The 20,672-nt window shown below is 37.1% G+C and overlaps 1 protein-coding gene and 1 long non-coding RNA gene across 9 annotated transcripts in view; one reads left to right on the top strand and one right to left on the bottom strand.

The window, feature by feature from the left end:
- Nucleotides 1-20,672, bottom strand: part of CAMSAP2 (calmodulin regulated spectrin associated protein family member 2) — a 113,566-nt gene that overhangs the window by 33,089 nt on the left and 59,805 nt on the right. For all 8 annotated transcript variants that reach the window (XM_040462160.1, XM_040462163.1, XM_040462162.1 and 5 more), the window contains 2 exons: nt 19,164-19,325; nt 6,969-7,052 (listed from right to left, as the gene is read on the bottom strand). In XM_040462160.1, the coding sequence (XP_040318094.1) occupies nt 6,969-7,052; nt 19,164-19,325 (246 nt within the window). The remainder of the gene's footprint in view (nt 1-6,968; nt 7,053-19,163; nt 19,326-20,672) is intronic.
- LOC121021618 (uncharacterized) lies at nt 4,824-19,864 on the top strand. The gene is made up of 3 exons (XR_005786610.1): nt 4,824-4,948; nt 18,553-18,558; nt 19,854-19,864. It is a non-coding gene; the product is annotated as an uncharacterized LOC121021618 (long non-coding RNA).

The raw sequence follows: 20,672 nt of genomic DNA, 5'->3' as shown, positions 1-20,672 counted from the left end.
GAAATGTCTTCTCTTTTGTAGGTCTGAGAGCTATGCTACACTGCCAACAGGAGTGTAAAATGGTACAAACCCCTTGGAGACTTTGGCACTAGCTACCAAGACTACAAATGCATTTACCTTCCAATCTAGCAATCCAAGTCCTAGGGTATTTACCCTGAAAATCCAAGAATACAGAAGGACATTATTCTTTGTAGTATTATTTGTAATTGCAAGATACTAGAAAACACTTAAATGCCCATAGGAAAGTCGTAGAATAAACTATGGTACATACACACAACAGAGTACTGTGCTGCTGCAAAAAAAGGATGAGGAAGGTATCTAGGGACTGTATGGAGTAATTTCCAGGATATACTGTTAATGAACAACACAAATTGCAAAAGATTAAATATATTTTGTTAGAGGAGAAAAAACATATATATATATATATATATATATATATAAACAAAAATGAGGATAAAACCAACTGGTTACCTACAAGGGTTAGCAGGGAGTGAGGGGTAGGAAAGAGGTAAAAGAGATACAGGGAGGGAGCAATACCTTTCTGATTATCACTTTTGTCGAGTTTTGACTTTTGGAATTAATATAATTTGGAAATCATATAATGTTCTATATATTCAAAAAAACAAAATTAAATCAACAAGGATGGTGCAAAAAAGTCACTACAACTAAATGAAAACAGAAACCAAAAACCAATAAACCCAAATATATTTCAAAGGAATAACCCAAGCAACTTCAGAACACAGTATTTTGACCATATATTATCAATCTAAAGAAAGAAGAATTATATTGTACTACATGAGATGACGGATGTTAACCAATATGCAGTGCCATATGTCAATTATATTTCAATAAAACTGGGAAACATATAAAAGCATTATAAGGGTAAAACAAACCAAAAAAGAAGAAGAAAAAAGAATTGCAAACAAATCTTAAACTCCTTAGTGGGTTTCTTTTTCACATTGGTATACACATAGAGACTCTGAAACTATTATATACATATTGTAGTATTGAGCAAATTAAAATTAGTACAGTTGACCTTGAACAATACAGGCTTGAAACTGCACAGGTCACTTCCACATGGGTTTTTCTAATAAATACAGTACCATCTTGGAAATGTATTTTCTCTTCCTTGTGATTTTCTTAATAACATTTTTTCTCTAGCTTACTTTATCATAAGTATTCAGTATAAAACACATATAACATACAAAATATTGTGTTAATGAACTGTTCATGTTATCAGTAAGGCTTCCAGTCAAGAGTAGGCTATTAGTGGCCAAATTTCTGGGCAGTCAAAAGTTATAATCTGATTTCTGACTGCATGGGTGGTTGGCACCCCTAAGATCCTGCATTTTTCAAGGGTCAAATGTAAATATCAAAGTATGTCATCTCAAATTACTTACTGTAAAAGTAAAAATAATAACCATGAAGTTAAGAAACCAGACAATATCTTAACCAACTAATGAAAATCAACATCACCTAGTAGCGGCAAATGGGTATCATGTGCCTCTTGATATAATACTGTGAGAAGGACACAACTTATATAGCATTCCAGTCTAAAAAAAACAACCCCTCAATTTAATTATGAGGAAATATCAGAAGAAAACAAATGGAGGGATTTCTTTAAAAATGTCAAGGTCACGAGCAAAAAAGAATAGCTAAAGAACTAGTCCTGTTTAAAGACTATAGATATGACAACTAAATACATGACATGATCTTGTACTGAAAAAAAATTATAATGTACAATTGAATGCAACTGGGACAAGTGACGAAAGTGGAATATAGGCTCTAAGTCTGATCAAAGTATGATACTGACATTAAATCACTTGTACTTTGATTATATAAACAAACAGCCTTGTTCTTAAGAAATACACCTTAAAGTACAAAGGGGTACTGGGATATGATGTGTGCAACCCTCTTTCAAATGTTTCAGAAACATTTACATACATATGTGTTTGTGTATGATGTATATGTGTGTGTGTGTATACACACACATACATACCTGCATACACACACATATATAGAGAGAGAAAATTAATGCGGCAAAATGTTAGACTGATGAATCTGGGTCAGAGTATACAGGGTTCTTTTCTATCTTGAAACCTTTCAGAAGTCTGAAATATTTCAAAATAAATGTTCTTAAAAAGCTACATTAAGGGGGCACCCGGGTGGCTCAGTCAGTTAAGCACCTAACTTCAGCTCAGGTCATGATCTCACGGTTCGAGAGTTTGAGCTCCATGTCAAGCTCTGCGCAGACAGCCTGAAGTCTGCTTTGGATTCTGTGTCTCCTCTCTCTCTCTGTCCCTCCTCTGCCCACACTCATCTCTCTCTCTCTCTCTCTCTCTCTCTCTTCCTCTCCCTCTCTCTCCCTCTCTCAAAAATAAACATTAAAAAAAATGTTATATTAAGTCTATACCAGTCCAAATCTTTGTTGAGTCTGTATCCAAATGTATCCAACAACACCTATATATCTGTTAAAGAAATCTGTTCTACAATATTCTTAGGCAAAGATGAAAATCATAGTGCTAGCATACCTAACTCATATTTACATCTCTCTAGGGCAAGCCATCTTTGTAAAATATTGCTTGGAGAAAAAATATCACGGTACCATCTCTGAATTTTAAATATGTTTAAAATGCTAAGTTCCTCATTTAACTATACTAAATAGGTTGATAATACAACAGAGGCACATTCTAGATTGGGAAGTTGCTTTACCAGTAACCACAAGTAAATGACTATGAAAGAAAAATAGTATATTGGCAATAGGTATAAAGAAAGAATCAGCATTGACCACAGAAGTCCACACAAGAATAAACTATGATTATAGGATAGAATCTTAGGGGTAGAATTCCTTAAAAATGATCTAATTTAGGCAGGTGAAGTCTTCAAAATTATTTGACTGAAATAATGGTATGAAAAAGAAACCAGGTAAATAAGTCTAAGAATCAAATCAAATGATGTATCTGAGAATGATGTACTATATTAGAACTTTAAATGTTTTATATATTTATATATGAAATAGGCAACTTCATCAATTACAAAATTATAGGTTACAAATCAATGTTCCCCAAAGCATGCTGCAAATAACAGTAATTCCACAGGATGTTAGTAGAAATCATTCACAGAAGAGGTCAAAGATTAAACATATTTGAGAAACAGGCTTCTTATGTAGGCCTTCAATGTACTAAAATGGGTTGTAACATTTTTAAAGGGGCACAGACAAGGCAGCATTTCCCAAATGTATTTGACTTTAGACTCTTTCTTCTGGGGTGCCTGGCTGGCTCAGTCAGTAAAGCATGTGACTCTTGCTTGATCTTGGGGTTGTGAGTTCAAGCCCCACATTGGACATAGAGCTTTAGAGCTTACTTAAAAAACGAACAACAAAAACAACTGGATTTAACAAAACTTTTAAAAAGTTGATGTTATTTTAAAAAATTTCTTTCCAATAGTATCTAAAGTACTGTTTGAATAAAAAGAATTTTAAAAGTTGGTCATAGTTTTTAATTGCTAAGGAACTCGGGTCAAAGTGGAAATTCACATAGGCTGAGGTAATCAAGCAAAGATGTAGAAGCATTCACCTACTGTCTCACTGGGGAAAGTGTGGTCTATTTTGAGACTATACCTTTAAATGAAAAGCAACTAGAACTCAGTTAATTTCTTTTCTCCAAAGGCAATTCCTTAATCCAATTCCCACCCTTCTATAAAATATCTCACCAGTATTTCTGTTTTAAAAGTGAAGAATGTTGCACCGAGTAGACATGTATCTTTTAATACTGTGAGAAACAAACTTTACTCTCTATAGAGCTACTACTGTAAATTTAGGAATATAAACCCATGAATATCCAAATGGTCTACTTACCATTTCCTAAATATACATTTTACTTGTGACTTATGTTATTCCCTATGACCTAGTGTCCTCCTTTGCAAATATCATAAAACCTACTAAGGCCATGTTCAAGTCCCACATCTTCTAGAAAATCTTCTTAGGTATTCCACAGTTATCATAAAACTACAAGTAACATATACATATATGAAACTTTATGATAACCAACTGCTTAATATTTTCACTAACCTTTTGCTTTGAATTCCTTACTTTTACTAATATACTGAGAAGGAAAAATTTGAAAATCATTTTAGTCACAGAATTTAGAAGCCATTTAATTCAACTTTAAAATTTTTGCAGATAAAGAAAATGAGGCCCAGAGAGGTCAAGTGCCTTGGCAAAAGTCATGAATTTAATCAGTGGCAGAACTATTCTACTTTGTCTATACTCATTTTGCCATAGCACTCTGTACAAACCCCTTAAGAGAATGAATGTTGGGCTTAATGTCATTACTATAAACTTTAGAGATCTTTTACGTAGGGTTGTCAGGTTTAGCAAATAAAAATATGAGATGTTCATGCAACTACACCAAAAATTTTTGGTGTTTATCTGAAATTCACATTTAACTAGGCATCCTCTTTAGAATAAAAATGAATATTAGAAGCAAAAGAGCAACTTGAAAAAAAAAAAGAGAAAATAACATTAGTAAACTTTTTAAACAAAACATTTTCCTAAAACATGGCACTACTTAAAATGCCTTCCTTTTAAGGACACCAACCAATCCAACAGTCAGAAATACACCATTAGCAGATTTAACAATCTAAAGAAATAGCTTTGGAATTCTACTTTTCATCCAGCATTAACAATATACAGTGCAAGTATCCCTCAACATATAGGAAGATGGTTGTAAAAAAAAAGTTTCATAAAATAGATTTTATTGAACATCTAAGTTGGGAATAGGTGGGCAAGGACAAAAAGTAAGAAATATCATCCGACACCATGGGCTCTGTCTATAGCTGGATAAATCATAGAAAACATGGCTAGCATCTGGGTCACTAGGCAAGCTAGCTTAAGTAGGTGGAAGGCATGGCAACTTCCTACCAATCGTATAGCAATAAGGAAGAGCAAGTCATTCTCTCATCCCTAAAAACAGGACAGGGTCAAGAATGTTGCTTTTGTAGGAATAAAAATCAAGAATGAAATGATTAAATTTCCAGCCAAATCAACTAGTTCAAATGCCAAAAATCTCACTGTTAGGTAATAGAGACTGCTTTCCCTAGTTTATGCTGTCACAGAGTGATTCTTCATGATGATGATACCTACTTTGCAGTAAGACTATGTAAAATTGACATTGTCAATTTCACATAGATTTCACAGAGATTCTATCAATGGGAAAAAAAAAGAAAATTCATTTGAAAATAAAAACATGTGTTGTGCTAAGATAAAAATATGTATTAATCCACATATTTAAAAATGAATCACATTCATTCCTTCATTTACTCAGTCATTCACTTAACAAATATTGGTTGTGAGGTTAATATGTGAAATTGCATGGGGAAGTGCTATTGTAACACCAAAGTGGTAGTCGCGTCCGGGTGGTTCAGTTGGTTGAGCATCCAACTCTTGGTTTCGGCTCAGGTCACAATCTCATGGTTTGTGGGTTCAAGCCCCTCGTCAGGCTCTGTGCTGACAGTGCAGAGCCTGCTTGGGATTCTCTCTCTCTCTCTCTCTCTCTCTCTCTCTCCATCTCTCTGCCCCTCCCCTACTCATGCTCTCTCTCTCTCTCTCTCTCAAAATAAATAAATAAACTTAAAAAATAGTTTTAAAAAAGTCAAAGAGGTATAATACAAGTGGTGTCCAGATTCCATATAGCTTTTAAGAAAAGTAAGGCTTACTTACTCTGTTCGGAATACAAATGGCATTTTTCCCCCAACAGAAATAATGTTTATTGGGTCCTATGCCAGCATATAAAATCCCTATTTAGTTCATGATGTGTATGCAATACTATAGGATTTAATCATTTAAATAATCATGGAAAAAGGCCATTAGTATTATAATTTAGGATGATGCCATCTAACTTACTCCCAATTAGTTCCAGGCACAAAACTGGGGGCAGAGGTTTCAACTCCTACGGGATGAGAAAGAGAAAAGGAGGGAAACTAATAGGGAAGGACGGCAATGGCGGGAGGTGGGGGAGGGTGAGGAAGCAGGAGGGAAGAGAGAGGCAGAAGCTGGTAGAAGGCAGGGAAATGGAGTATGTGATCTGGGTGATGAAAAAAAATATTTCCATTCTCATGTACCTTTAGGGGGAAAGGACATCAACAAAGTTAGGATGAAGAATCAAGTATGGATAGTATTTTCAGGAGCTAGTCAGTAAGCTAAATGAGGGAATTCACTGTGATGCCGAAACATCAAGTTCTGACAAAATTTTAGGTGGTCTCCCACAAAGTTTTCTGTTGAAGTTGATAATACACAAAACAGCTTTCCCTTTCCTTCCTTTTTTCTCTTTCTCTTCTTACAGAGGTATCAGTGACCAGGAGCATTAGCCCAAAATGGATAGAAAAACTGTATATTAATAAACTTTAAATAATCCAAATTGGAAAATAAGGTTGCTGAATAATTATAATTTCTTACACCTCAATTCAAATGCTACACAACATGATTAAAGAGCTCTCATTATAACAAAAACACAAATTTTCAAAGAAGGAAACTCTAAAAGCCACACGAATTTTTAAAGAATGAATCCATATTAATGTTGCTTCTTTCTTCACAGAATAACCATATGTACAACTTACAATTACTGGAATATATTTAAAAGGCTGGTCTTAAGAGAAGTCATTGTAAGGCTGGTACACTGAAAATGTTTTCTGTTTCATACGTTTTGCCAAAGGCAAAGTCATTATTTCTGCCAAGTAGTCCACAAATTGAGTTCTAATCATTAACAATTTTTCCTAAATACCTCCACCCGATTAACCTTCATTTTGCACTTCTACTCACTTGGTATTTATGACCTGCTTTCTAGGGCACACAACACCACCAAAAAACAATTTAATGAACATATCTATTAATTAATATATGTATTTCCCAAACAACACATACATGTGAACATAGTCTCATAAAGACACCTTATTTTCTTTGAAATATATACCTTTTGACCTCCTGGAGCTTCAACTGTGTGATGTTCTTTCAATTTCTGTTCTTGTTCCATAATGTCTTTCAAATGCTCATTTACCTTAAAATATAAAAACACTAATTTGAATTTATATTCAAATATGATGATAAAATAACATGCACCTTGAAAGGCCTGTGGTCAGATCTCTGATGTCAAATATCAGTACTATTCAAATGAGAAAGTTTCATTTTCCCAACCAGAAAAAAGTATTTTACAAGTGTTTCATTTGATATTCTGAAATTAATTCATTAATATATTAAGCATTTGTTGACTACCTACTATATGTCAAGAGTTGCTTAGAGTGCTAGAGAAAAAAGGGTACTCAACAACTTCTAACTTTAATGCTTAGGAAACAATAAAACTTTATTGTTTTAATAAATTTTTTCTGCTAATCTCTTATAAAAGAGATTAGCAAAAAAAATTACTTTCCCTAAAATTAATGTTTTCTTATCATTAGAAAACACTTTAGGAGGGGCGCCTGGGTGGCTCAGTCAGTTGAGTGTCCAACTCTTGATTTCAGCTCAGGTCATGATCCCAGGGTCTCAGGATCAAGTGCCGTATCGGGCTCTGCACGGACAGCATGGAGTCTCTTTAAGTTCCTCTCTTTCCCCCCGCCCCCTCTCTTTCTCCCTCTGCCCCTCTCCCCCGCTTGCACTAAGAAAGAAAAAAAGAAAATAAAAGAAAAAGAACACTTTAGGGTTTTTTTTCAAATGGCACAAAGCATTATTTTCTTTTCTTTTCAATTCCAGTGTAGTTAACATACAGCATTATAGTTATACTAGTTTCAGGTGTACAATACAGTGATTCACCAATTCTATACATTACTCTGTGCTCATCAAGACAAACTTTTTTTTTTGGGGGGGGGCGGGGGAGGGAGGGAGAATCCCAAGCAGGGTCTGCACAGTGAGCACCGAGCCAAGGCTCAGAACCGTGAGATCATGACCTGAGCCGAAATCAAGAGTCATTTAACTGAATGAGCCACCCAGGCACCCTAAGATAAGTATATTCTTAATCCCCTTCACTTCTTTCACCCATTCTCCTCTACCCCCTGATAATAATCTGTTTGTTTTCTATAGTTAAGAGTCTGTTTTTTAGTTTGTCTCCTTTTTTCCTTTGTTTACTGTTTCTTAAATTCCACATGTGAGTGAAATCATATGGTATTTTCTCCGACTTATTTCACTTAGCATTATACTCTCTAGATCTATCCATGCTGTTGCGAATGGCAAGATTTCCTTTTTTTTAGTGACTGAATAATATTTTATTGTGTGTGTGTATATATATATATTATATATATATTATATATATATATATAAAACCCTTTGAATCAAGTTCTTAATCTGTAATTTCATAGATATGTCCTTGAACCATGAGCGGGTTTTAGTGCGGTCATAATGCCACAGCTAAATGAGATGAAAAAAATTTCTGTATGAGAACTTTTCTGGGAGAAGGTTTAATTTATCTCCCAAAGATTATTCAAACAGTCCATAATCCAAAAAGGTTAAGAAACAGTCTATGTACTGCATAAAATATTTCTTAAGAATAGTTTAAACAATTCTGGATTTTGAGCTAATAATTTTAAGGTCACTCTAATAATAATAAAGTTCAAATTTATTAATTCTGGCACTCTGGAAAACATTATGCCATTATCAACCACTATAACTCTAAACTAAATCAATAATTTTCTGAACTCTTCTATTGCCTAAAATTCAGTTCATTGGCTAAAAACAAATAGAGAATTTGAATTTATGATAAATTTAATGAACAATAGTCACTAAGAGTCTTCTATACTCATGATATTTCTAAGGGGTTGTAAGGAATTTAATCAACAAATTTATTTTGGTACGTGAATCTGCAGCATTCTAAGATTTCCTAGTTGCTCTCTTACTTAGATCATCGGTTTGGTTAAACAAAATAGAAGAGACAGCAGAATTAGAAAAGACCTAGGTTAGATTCAAAACCTGTACTTACAAGCTGTGACCTCAATAATTTCTTGATACTTCTGAGCCTTAGATACTTTTTAGTAAAAGCTATTTCATAAAGCAGTTGGGATATTATGGCTCTAAAATGGTCCCCACTGATCCCCTGGAGTGTGGGCTGGACCTATATTTCTAACCAACAGGACACAACTAAGGTGATGGGATATCACTTCAGAGATCAAGTTACATAACATTCTAATTTCCATCTTGCTAGCCAACTCTGGCTGGCTTCGATGAAGCACACTGCCAAACTGTTAGCTGCCCTGTGGAGAGGCCCACATGGCAAGCACCTGCCAACCTTGCCTTCAGCCTAGCGACAGTAAGAAACTGGGGCCCTCGGTCCAACTGCCTGCAATGGACACTGCCAACAACCACATGAACTTGGAAGTGTATCATTCTGTAGTCATACGTTGAGATAACACTACAGGTCTGGCCAATGCCTTGACTGCAACCTGGCCGGACTCAGAGAGAATGCAAGGAAGCAGGGCCTGGATCTGTGACCCACAGAAACTGATAATACTGAAATAATTAGAATAAATAGGTAATTAAATAAATAAGCAACTGAGAAAACACAGAGGACAGCAGAAATAATATATAAAATATACCAAGTAAAGTACATGATACATAGCACATGTTCCATAGATTCTTATAAACAATATATCCTCAAAGTTATACCAGATAGTTAAATCTCTATAAGAGCTTTAACAAACCTTAATAAAATACTTTAAGGTGATGTAATGGTATAAGTCATCCTAAATACCAAAATCATGATTATAAGAAAAGTTTACATGTTGATAATTCATTAACTTTCATAATAGAATAAAAGAAAACTACAAGACATGTTGCAGACATGACAAGACATGACATGCTACTTAACCTACTTGGGTACCCAAAACAGTTAAGTAAAATAATTAGCTTATTATAATAATTAGCTTTATGAATATAATAATCAGCTTATTAATAATTATTAATAATTAGTTCCCAAATGCTGGTTAGAAAGTTCTACTACTGAAGTTGAATCATGATATTTTTTTGTACATCTCAAGGAAAAAAATTAAAGGGATGTGATGTATTAGAGAGCTCATCATGACTCAGAGGGAGGTCACCATCTGAACAAGTGCTGAGGACTAGTGAACTAGAGAACAAAAAACAATATCTGGCTTTAGTAGTATGAATTAGGTAAAAATAAATTTGTTAAAATGATATATTAGATTTAAAATATCTATTAATTTAAAAATATACATTAGCTTTTCTTTTTTTTTTCATTTTATTTATTTATTTATTTATTTATTTATTTTTAATTTTATTTCAAGTGAGTTAATATACAGTGTAGTCGTGGCTTCAGAGGTAGAACCCAGTGATTCATCTCTTACATATGACACCCAGTGCTCATCCCAAAAAGTGCCCTCTTTAATGCCCATCACCCATTTAACCCATCCCCCACCCATCTCCCCTCCAGCAACCCTCAGTTTGTTCTGTCGGGAAGCCTGACTGACTCAATCTATACAGCATGTGACTCTTGATCTGGGCGTTGTGAGATCCACCCCCACAATGGGTGTATAGATTACTTTAAACATTTTTTTTTTTAATTTAAAATACAAATAGTAATGTGTATCCTTGCCTTAATATAAGTCTAAAGTTATTCAGTATTTTACCTTCCTCGTGAACAATACAAAAACCTCAGAAAGCCTTTAAATCAAATCATACCCTTTCATCTCCATGCTTTTTCATTCAGAATTATAGTTTGCTTCTTATGGGCCTCAAAATGAGATATTATGATTTTTCATAATACTTATTTAGATTTACACAAATGTGTAACAATTCTGCTTTTTATCATCGCTTCCTACATCCCACCTCTTTTTTCTAGGTTCAATTTCTTTCTTACTGAAGTACAATCTTTTAGTAGTTCTGCAAAGGTGAGTAATGAACTGCCTTTCTTTGTTTGAACAAATCTTAGTATCACCTTTAATCTTGAATAAAAGGTCTAGAACCCTAAGTTCATTATTATTTTTCTTCAGCACTTTGAAGACTTTGCTACATTGTCTTCTGCGCGCAAATATTACTACTGAGAAGGCTACTACAGTCTAACTGCCATTCTTTTCAGAGACTCTGTCTTGTATTTTTGTGGAGTTCTGCAGATTTATGATATGTATCGGTATGGATCTGTATTAATTTATCCTGGTTGGAACTCATTGTGATTCCTAATTTTGAAAGTTTATATCTTTCAATGGTTGTAGAAAATTTTGTATTTCTTCAAATATATTCTTTCTTCCCCGCTTCTCTCTGGTAATCTCTTTTTGGAATTCCAATTAGGAATTCCATTAATCTTGATTTCATATATTCCATCTCATCTCTCTGGGCTTCATTCTGGGTAACTTCCTTTCGGCAAGTAATTCCCTCTTTACATCTAATCTTCTATTTTAAACTTTTGATTTTTAATGAACAACATTTTTGATTTCTGAAGTCATTTTGGTTATTTTTCCATTATGTCCCCATGGGGCCTTATTCTTTCCTATAGTTTTTATTCCATGTTTTATTTCCAGTCATTTAACCATTTATTTTTGGGGCCCCTGGGTGGCTCAGTCAGTTAAGAGGCCAACTTCGGCTCAGGTCATGATCTCACAGTTTGTGAGTTCAAGCCCCGCATTGGGCTCTGTGCTGACAGCTCAGAGCCTGGAGCTTGCTTCGGATTCTGTGTCTCCCACTTTCTCTGCCTCTCCCCCACTTGTGCTCGCTCGCTCTCTCTCTCAAACATAAATAAAATGTAAAAAAAAAAAAAAAACCCACACATTTATTTTTATAGTCTTTTTCAGACTGTCCTTACTCTCTGAGGTTCTTGCAATGTAACCCTCACTTCTCCATGTGTTTCATAATTTTTGATTGTCAGTACTTTTGAATTTGCAGCAAAGACTCTCCCTCCCCCGCTGCCTTTGGGTGTGGAAGTGAACTTTCAGAGTATTTTTAAATTTGCTTCTCTGACAGGTGCCAGAAAGATTATTACTGGCCTAGTACTAGTATTTTGTTAATTTGTTGCCTTTTCCCATTTTCCTTGATCATCAGCTGAGTGCTCATCTTCCTGCATGTTCAGTTAAAGAGGTCTCTTTCCCAGACCTGGAGGGAAACTCATAATCAGCCTAAGAAAATCATGATAGCCTCATTCTTCTTGCTAAAAGATGGCTTAGGTACAGGCAAAAGAATCTATCTTAGACAACAGGACCTCCTGGTGGGAGGACAATCTGAGGGCAAGTTTTCTTTGTAAACCAAAGAGTCCAGAAGACCCTCTCATCTTTGCTAGACATTATTGTGACTGGGTATGATCCCTGGAATCACTGGTGCCATTATACAACCACAAATGGAAACACTGTATAGAATTAAGAATAACAGAATAGAGGGGCGTCTGGGTGGCTCAGTCGGTTAAGCATCTGACTTCAGCTCAGGTCATGATCTCGCAGTCTGTGGGTTCGAGCCCCGCATCAGGCTCTGTGCTGACAGCTCAGAGCCTGGAGCCTGCTTCGGATTCTGTGTCCCCCTCTCTCTCTGCCCCTCCCCAACTAGCACTCTGTCTCTGTCTCTCAAAAAAACAAAATAAAAACGATTAAAAAAAAGAGTAATAGAATAGAAAAGAAGGAAAGCCCCTATATTCTTGTTGCTGCTGTTGAGTCCCTAAACTAACTAACCCTGGATATGTCCCACCTTCAGATATGTTGCTATGTGAGATAATAAATCCTTTAAGCTACTTGTATTTGGATCTTCTGGCAGTTAAAAGCATGGCTGATGTGCTCCCTTTCACGGAGGGTCCAGCTTTCTGTGCATCTTTTGTGGGTCTAAATAGCGGTTGCAGTTCCTACTTCCCACAGCAGGCAAAACCAAGGCCTTTCCTTGCGTCCAAATGACTTTAAAACTCTAGCATATGCTTGACAGCCCAGTGGGAGAGCCACCAAAACTTCCAGGCCCCACTTTTCCTGGCACCTGAGGACTTCCTTTTCCTTCTTTAAAGCTCACCTCTGTAATATAAACTTTTCTAATTACAGTTTATCAAACATATGTCTAGGTGTTTATAAGCAGGAGGTTGTAGTCTTAATCCAACACGTTGCCAAAAGCACTAACATTTTCTGTCTTGGTAATTTATGTGCTACAAAGCAGCTTTATAATTTACATGCATCTTGACATATTTTGATCAATTTACCAATTGTGTGGTGGGGAGAGTTAGGCAGAAAGAGGTGATGGAACTAAAACCTGGGAAAGTTTATAAGTTATTCTGTTGTTTTTGGGGGGTGGTGTGTGTGTGTCTTTTTTTTTTTAGGTTAAAAAAGAAATACTTTCTAATTCACTGCTATGTAGTCACAACTGATCTATCAGTTTGGAAATGTCTTCATGATTTTTTAAAAAGTTTTTATCTAAATTCTGTTCAAAAAGCAAATCGGTCATATATTGATACTTTAAACCATTATTCATTCATTTATTCACACATTCAACAGCTATTTACTGAATGCTAGTTATGTAACAGACATTGTATTAAGAGGCTAGGGATACAGTGATATATATAAATCCAGAATGGTCCCTATCCTCATAGGACCAAAAAAAAAAAAAAAGGGCAAGAGACCCCCAACTCCACCCCGCCAAAAAGTCAATTTATTAGGAGAGCTGTAAATAGAGAGATAAGAAGAAAATAATGGGGGTGAGAGGGAGGATCTATTTTAGGAAGGCTGGGTGTGTTGGAGAAGGCCTCCATGAGAAGTAACTTAAGCTGAGACCTAAAAATGAGAAGCTGGCCATGGTAAAAATAGAAAAAAGAGTATTCCAGACAAAGAATAAACAATATAAGCAAAGGCGTTGTGGTGGGGAAAATCTGGTATGTTTGAGGAACTGAAAAAACAGTATGGCTGAAACATGGCGAGGAAAGGAGGGGTTACAAGATGAAACCGGAAAGAGAGGTAGAACCAAATAATGTTAAGGTTCATGTATTCATAACTTGTGGGTACCCCTGCATGAGTCAGTCATTTAGTACAATCTTGTCTTCTGTGATTTTGCTTATTTTTAAATTCAAATTCATTTTCTGCCAATCATGCTATTTTAGCCATGTTATTCTCACCTTTCTATGGTAGGTTTTTTATACCTATGGGTGTATTATCCAGAAAAAATGGCAACTGAGTTAGGGTAACCCAAAATAAGAGCCAAAAGGAACAAGGACATACTAAATCTGAGAGGCCAGAGTGAAGTCATGATGAGAAAATAAGTAACAAAGCTGGTGTTCGTAGATTGGAGCAAGAAAAAGTACACTAGGAGGTTCAGGTTGAATCAAATGTTTTCAACCTCTATCTAAAAACTGAATAGGATGGATATGGCCGCATAAAGGTGCTGAACATTCTTAATTAAGTGATTTCTTTATCCTTCTATAAATTCCCAAAGTTCCAAAAGGCCTAGCTTAATTCTGTAGCTTTACCTACCTCTTTTATTTATCACACATCATCTCTCTGCAAACACTGCACTAGTCTAGGCACCAAGACTAAAAAAAGAAAGATGGGCATTGTACCTATCCTCACAAAGATTATTCTACTTAGATTTCTTTTTAGTGTTCTCTTTTTTAAATGTGTATTTATTCATTCTGGAGAGAGAGAGAGAGAGACAGAGACAGAGAGAGAGACAGAGACAGAGACATTGTGCGCACACAAGCAGGGGAGGGGCAGACAGTGAGGGAGACACAGAATCTGAAGTAAGCTCCAGGCTCCAAGCTGTCAGCACAGAGCCCAAAGTGGGGCCTGAACCTATGAACGTGAGATCATGACCTGAGCTGAAGTCGGACACTTAACCAACTGAGCCGCCCAGGTGCCCCAAGATTATCCTAGTTTGTTTAAGCAATTAAGCAAAATAATTACAAACTCTCGGAAGTGCTATGATGCAAAGAAGACGTGTTGCAGCAGAAAATAAGACTTGACAGATGCCCACTTCAGACAAGGTTGTGAGGAAAAAGTGCTGTCTAAAGTGAGAAATGACGGGGGGTGCCTGGGTGGCTCAGTTAGTTAAGTGTCTGACTGCTGATTTTGGCTCAGGTTATGATCTCAAGGTTTGAGAGACCAAGCCCCACATCGGGCTCTGCATGGAGAGCATGCAGCGTGCTTGGGATCCTCTCTCTCCCTCTCTCTCTGCCCCTCCCCTGCTTACTCTCTCTCTCTCTCAAAATAAATAAACACTAAAAACATAAATACACTGAGATGGGGCAGCTGGGTGGCTCAGTCAGTTAAGTGTCTGACTCCTGATTTTGGCTCAGGTCATGATCTTACAGTTTGTAGTTTGAGCCCCACACTGGGCTCTGTGCTGACAGTGTGGAGCCTGCTTGGAATTCTCTCTCCTTCTCTCTCTACCCCTCCCGTGCACTCTCTGTCTCTCAAAATAAATAAAAAAAATATTTATCAACAAAGAAAGAAACAATGGAATGGAAGCCGTGCAAAAACCGGGAGATGAGCTGCCCAGGAACGGGACACATCATGATCAAAGGCCCTGTGGGGAGGCAGACAGCTAGAATGAAGTGAGTGAAGTGTGAGAGGAGAACAGTGGCCCCAAGCTGAGAATGGAGAAATGCACAGGATGTAGGCCATGGTGCATTCTGCATTTTAAGTGTAAAATGAAGCCCCTAAAAGTTTTAATAAAGGAATGACATGATTCAAGTTACACTGTTAAAAAGATATTCTGAGATTTTGTTCTGATAACAGTGGAATAGCATGTATCACACTAAGCTCCCCAGAACAGCAGTTATAAACTGGACAAAGTACAAAAAAAGCAACTGCTGAAGGTATTGGAGAGCAATCAAAAGCAGACAGAAATGGGAAAGGATGTGACCTTTGAAAGGAGGCAATATGCTGAGTGAAATCTATGTTTTTCAAGGGCTTTCTCCTCAATTCACACAATGCACAGTGGATAGAACCAAGCAGAAAACTAGTTGTGTTGGATTGAAGAACTGAGGGAGAAATCGGAGACTGTCAGAATGGCTGGATATTGAGGAAGATCCTGGAAAAGAAGGAATCACGGTGGAGGGACACCCCAGTTGCACATCTAAACTGCCCTCAAATCCTTGGCTGAGCCCTGAACTATGCACGTGTAGGAAAGACTCAAAAGAGTCAAGGGGGGGGTGGGGGAGGGGGGAGGAAGGGGGGGAACAACTGCTGAGAGGCTGAAGAAGCTGCCTGCTACGGGGCAGCTGGTGTGGCACTCGAGTCCCACACCAAGGTAAACACCTTGGGTTCTCCACCAAAACTTTAGAAGGGTCACACATGATTTAGAAGTAAAGGCTGAATTCAAGAGGAGTACAGAGAAGTATTCACTCGATTTGTCAAGATGAAAGCCAACTCCCAAACCAACTCAGTATAGGGGTGGGGATGGGAGAGAATGCAGAGAAGGCCAGTGAATGAGAAAATAACTCTTTGGAGAAGTTCTGTGTATGGAGGAATTGGGTTGGGGAAGTTTTATCAGAATGGGAAACACTAGTGTAAGTCTGTATTCTTGTAAGAATGGTCCAATAGGGAGGGAGAACTGGATGATGCAGGAGAGTGAGGGAATCACAGTGTGGTCCACAGACCAGTAGCATTAGCATCACTGGAGCTTCTTAGAAATGCAGACTCTCCACCCCAACCCCAACCCCAACCCCATAAAGTCAGACCCTGCATTTTAACAAGTTCCCTGGGGACTGTAACGCACATGGAAGCACGACAAGAACTGAACGGAGGACCAATGACAAAGACAAGGGAAGAAAGCAGAGTTCTAGAGTAATAAGTAATGAGAAACTGGTCTTCGACAGGAAGGGGGAGGGGTCACTTTCTCCACTTTAAAAGCAGGAAAGAGGGGCGCCTGGGTGGCGCAGTCGGTTAAGCATCCGACTTCAGCCAGGTCACGATCTCGCGGTCCGTGAGTTCGAGCCCCGCGTCAGGCTCTGGGCTGATGGCTCAGAGCCTGGAGCCTGTTTCCGATTCTGTGTCTCCCTCTCTCTCTGCCCCTCCCCCGTTCATGCTCTGTCTCTCTCTGTCCCAAAAATAAATAAACGCTGAAAAAAAAATTAAAAAAAAAATTTAAAAAAAAAAAGGCAGGAAAGAAAGAAAGACAATGAATACTGATGTGGAAAGGTTTACAGATTTGGTAGCAAAAAGAAAATTCCCACCTGATGACTTCCCATCTCTGGTCTCAAAAAAAGGATGAGGCAAGGTCCTCAGCTGACCGTTAACAAGGGATGGGCTATGGAAGGTCTGAGGATTAGAGAAGAAAGGATGAAATAATTTTCAAGTGTGGGAAAGTGAACTTCTTAGGGACACACTTGTTGGCCTGGCAGTAAGCACTGAGTGTTTATTTGAAGTCTGTGCTTATAAATTTAAAGCGAAACTAGCTTCCTTGTGTAAATTTCTCCTTTATATCCATAGCTGCACCCTAGAGAGAAAGCAGGTAACTGAGCTCAACCAGGGTTGTGTCACATAAATCACAGGGAGAGAAAAGGAGGCAAAGTAACTGACAGTACTTGAAAGAACCTAGTTCAAAAAAGAAATCTTAACTGAGACTGTAAGAATTAACAGCCGCAATGGTTTGGAACTCATGATGAAGCTGAACACTGTTAACAGTAGGCGTATTTGACTAAGTGAAGGAATTATTTAAGAATGAGATGTTTGTGGGGTGCCTGGGTGGCTCAGTCAGTTGAGTGTTCAACTCTTAATTTCAGCTCAGGTCTTGATCTCACGGCCATTAGATCAAGCCCCTCCATGCTCAGTGCAGAGCCTGCTTAAGATTCTCTCTCTCTGCCCCCCTCCCCTGCTCACACTCTCTCTAAAATTAAAAAAAATAATAATAATTTAAAAAAAAAAAAAAAAAAAAGAATGAGATGTTTGCAATAAGATGTGAAGGTTACATCCTGATGATTGTCCAGAGCTAAGGAGGAAGAAATCAAGGAACTCCAGGAGCAGAGTATTAAATGGGCTTTCTACCTTGATACTGATAACGATGATAAATGAAGTTTTTTACATTTAGCTTCTCATTATGCAAGCATTCAAGGAAGGATACCTGAAGGTACAATTTCTTTTAGATCTGCTCAGGTCTTGCTCATGGGTAAGGTTTCATTTTTTTCCGGAGTGATAGTTATAAACAAATACAAATCAGGAGGAATTAACTACTCAATTTGGCAAAGGGAGTAATAAACTGACAATTTAAGCATCTTCAGAGCATAAATAACTAATCACAGTTCCATAAAAATTTCCAAGAGAAATCTACAATCAATACAGTCTTATGCAACTCAGTCAAGCAAACCTAAGAATCAGAGAATAGGAAATAGGAATTACTTCATTATTAGATTCAAAAAATACTCACTGAACACCCACAGTGTATAGAACACCCTACTCTGAGTGCTGGAAATTTTCTAATAATCTGATATGAACTAAATCATTATTAAATGTAATTACAGATATTGTAGAATATACAGAAATCTATTTTCATCATTTTAACAGATTTTTTTAATCAAAAGGTAATGGGAAATTTTAAGTAACTTAAACAACTTTAGCTTTCATTTTTATTTAAAACAAAAACAACAATGGAGTGTGCCTTAGTCTGTTCAGACGGCTGTAACAGCAATAATCACAGAATAGGTGGCTTATAAACAGAAATGTATTTCTCATAGTTCTAGATGCAGGCAATTCCAAGATCAAGGGACGAGCAGGTCTGGTGTTTGGGGAGGGCCTGCTTCCTGGCCATCTTCTTGCTGTGACCTCACATGGCAGAAGGAGCAAGGGAGCTTGCTGGGGCCTCTTTCATGTGGGCGTTAATCCCATTAATGAGGGCTATGACCTAATCACCTCCCAGAACCCCACTTCCTAACACCATCACATCAGGGGTTGATTTCAACATAAGAGGGGTGTCTCGGTGGCTCAGTCAATTGAGCATCCAACTTCGGCTCAGGTCATGATCTCATGGTTCATGAGTTCGAGCCGCATATCACGCTTGGAGCTGTCAGTGCAGAGCCCACTTCAGACCCTCTGTCCCCCCTTCCCATCCCTCCCCCGCTCACATTCTCTCTCTCAAAAATGAATAAACATTAAAAAATATATTTGAGAATAAGAACTTGGAGCAGACAAAACCTGCAATCTACAGCAGAGTGGCAATATATGATTAAAGATTGTACTTTTTCTGGTTAGGAGACTCATTTTTACTCAAGTGAGCATATTCCTACCTTGTTTATCCAGTACATGACAGCATCCTCAATATCATAGGGCAAATCAGTGGCTTGAAAAAAAGCTGAGTACTGTTGAGCACAGGCAATTACTTTCTCTATGCTGACCATTTCTACGGTATAAGCCATCATTAGGGTATCTATCATGGCCAAATGAGCACTCTGAAAATATAAAACAAGAACAGAGTTTAAAAATTACGCTTAGAAACTGTTATTTATATATTTTACAATATTAGTAACAATTCCTAACAAAAAGTAACAGAACTAAAGACTACAGAAGATAAGCCTTAACAAGAAAGCACAAATGAGAGATAAGCTAACTGAACCAAACAAACTTATCACTGAAATAATTAGTGAGGATCTTTAAGACACTCATTTTCTTCTATTCAGGGAATGTTCCTTTTCCTGTTTTTCCTATTTTTGATAATGTTGTAATCATTTACCCATAATACAATTTACAAACTTCAGAGCATCTTTGACTATGCTCTTTCCTCAAGCTTCATAACCACATAGTAGAAAAAGTTTATAGATCCTGCTTCTAAAATGTCTCTCAAATCTGCCGTCTTCCTCTTTCTGACTGCCACAGTTCCCGCGCAGACCATCAACATTTCCCACACTTGAACAAGGCAAAGGACTCTCTGATTCTCCTGGCTCCAGCTTTTTCCTTATCCTATTCGTCCAGCAACCCAGGACCTCCAGTCTTTCCTTTGCCTTTTTGTGTTGTGCGTGTTTGCTTGTTTTTAAATACAAAAGTGTTGTTACACCCTGATGCTTAAAAGTTCCAAACACTACAAAATACATAAAGTAGAAACTACCCCTCCCGGTCCTCCTCCCCTAGCAATGTGAACAGTTTGGTAAGTATTCTTACAAAAAAAATTTAATGCACACCAAATAGATAAACATTTACATCGTTTCCTATTCGCTGGCATTATAAACAATTCTACAACATTGTATTTCCCCAGGGATAATTCTTCACTGTGGGGCTACTGGACCCAAGAGCAATCACATTTTAAGTTTTCATAAATAACCATTAATCTGCTCCCTAGAAAGTCTGAAGCAACCTTTATCTCCCACCAAGAATGTTATCACTGTGCCTGTTTCCCCACATTTTTTTCTTTGTCAACATTTGGTACCATTCACTTTTTATCATATGTGTCAGTCTGAAAAGTTAAAAAAAAGAAACACACACACCCTCATTTGACTTTGCATTACGCTGAATAATGATGAGCATCTTTTTACATGTTAAGCAACCAACTTGTATTTTGTCCCTTGGAAAACTGCCTGTTCATATCTTTTGCCTATTTTTCTCTTTGAGATGTTCATCTGTTTTTATTTCTTGATTTGTAAGAGCTCTTTATATATTAGGTATATTAGCTCTGTGTCATTCAGATAGCAAATACATCTTCCTAGTGTGCCTTTGGATTTTCAACTTTATTTGGAGTATAGTTAGCTACAGAGAAGTTCTAAATAGATACTTGGTAAAATCTGTCAATCTTGCTATTCTCCTTT

Source organism: Herpailurus yagouaroundi, unplaced genomic scaffold, assembly GCF_014898765.1.
Source record: "Herpailurus yagouaroundi ecotype Mexico unplaced genomic scaffold, PumYag 308, whole genome shotgun sequence".
NCBI lineage: Eukaryota > Metazoa > Chordata > Mammalia > Carnivora > Felidae > Herpailurus > Herpailurus yagouaroundi.
The sequence above is the reverse complement of the archived record's forward strand: the minus strand, read 5'-3'. Positions and strand labels throughout refer to the sequence as shown.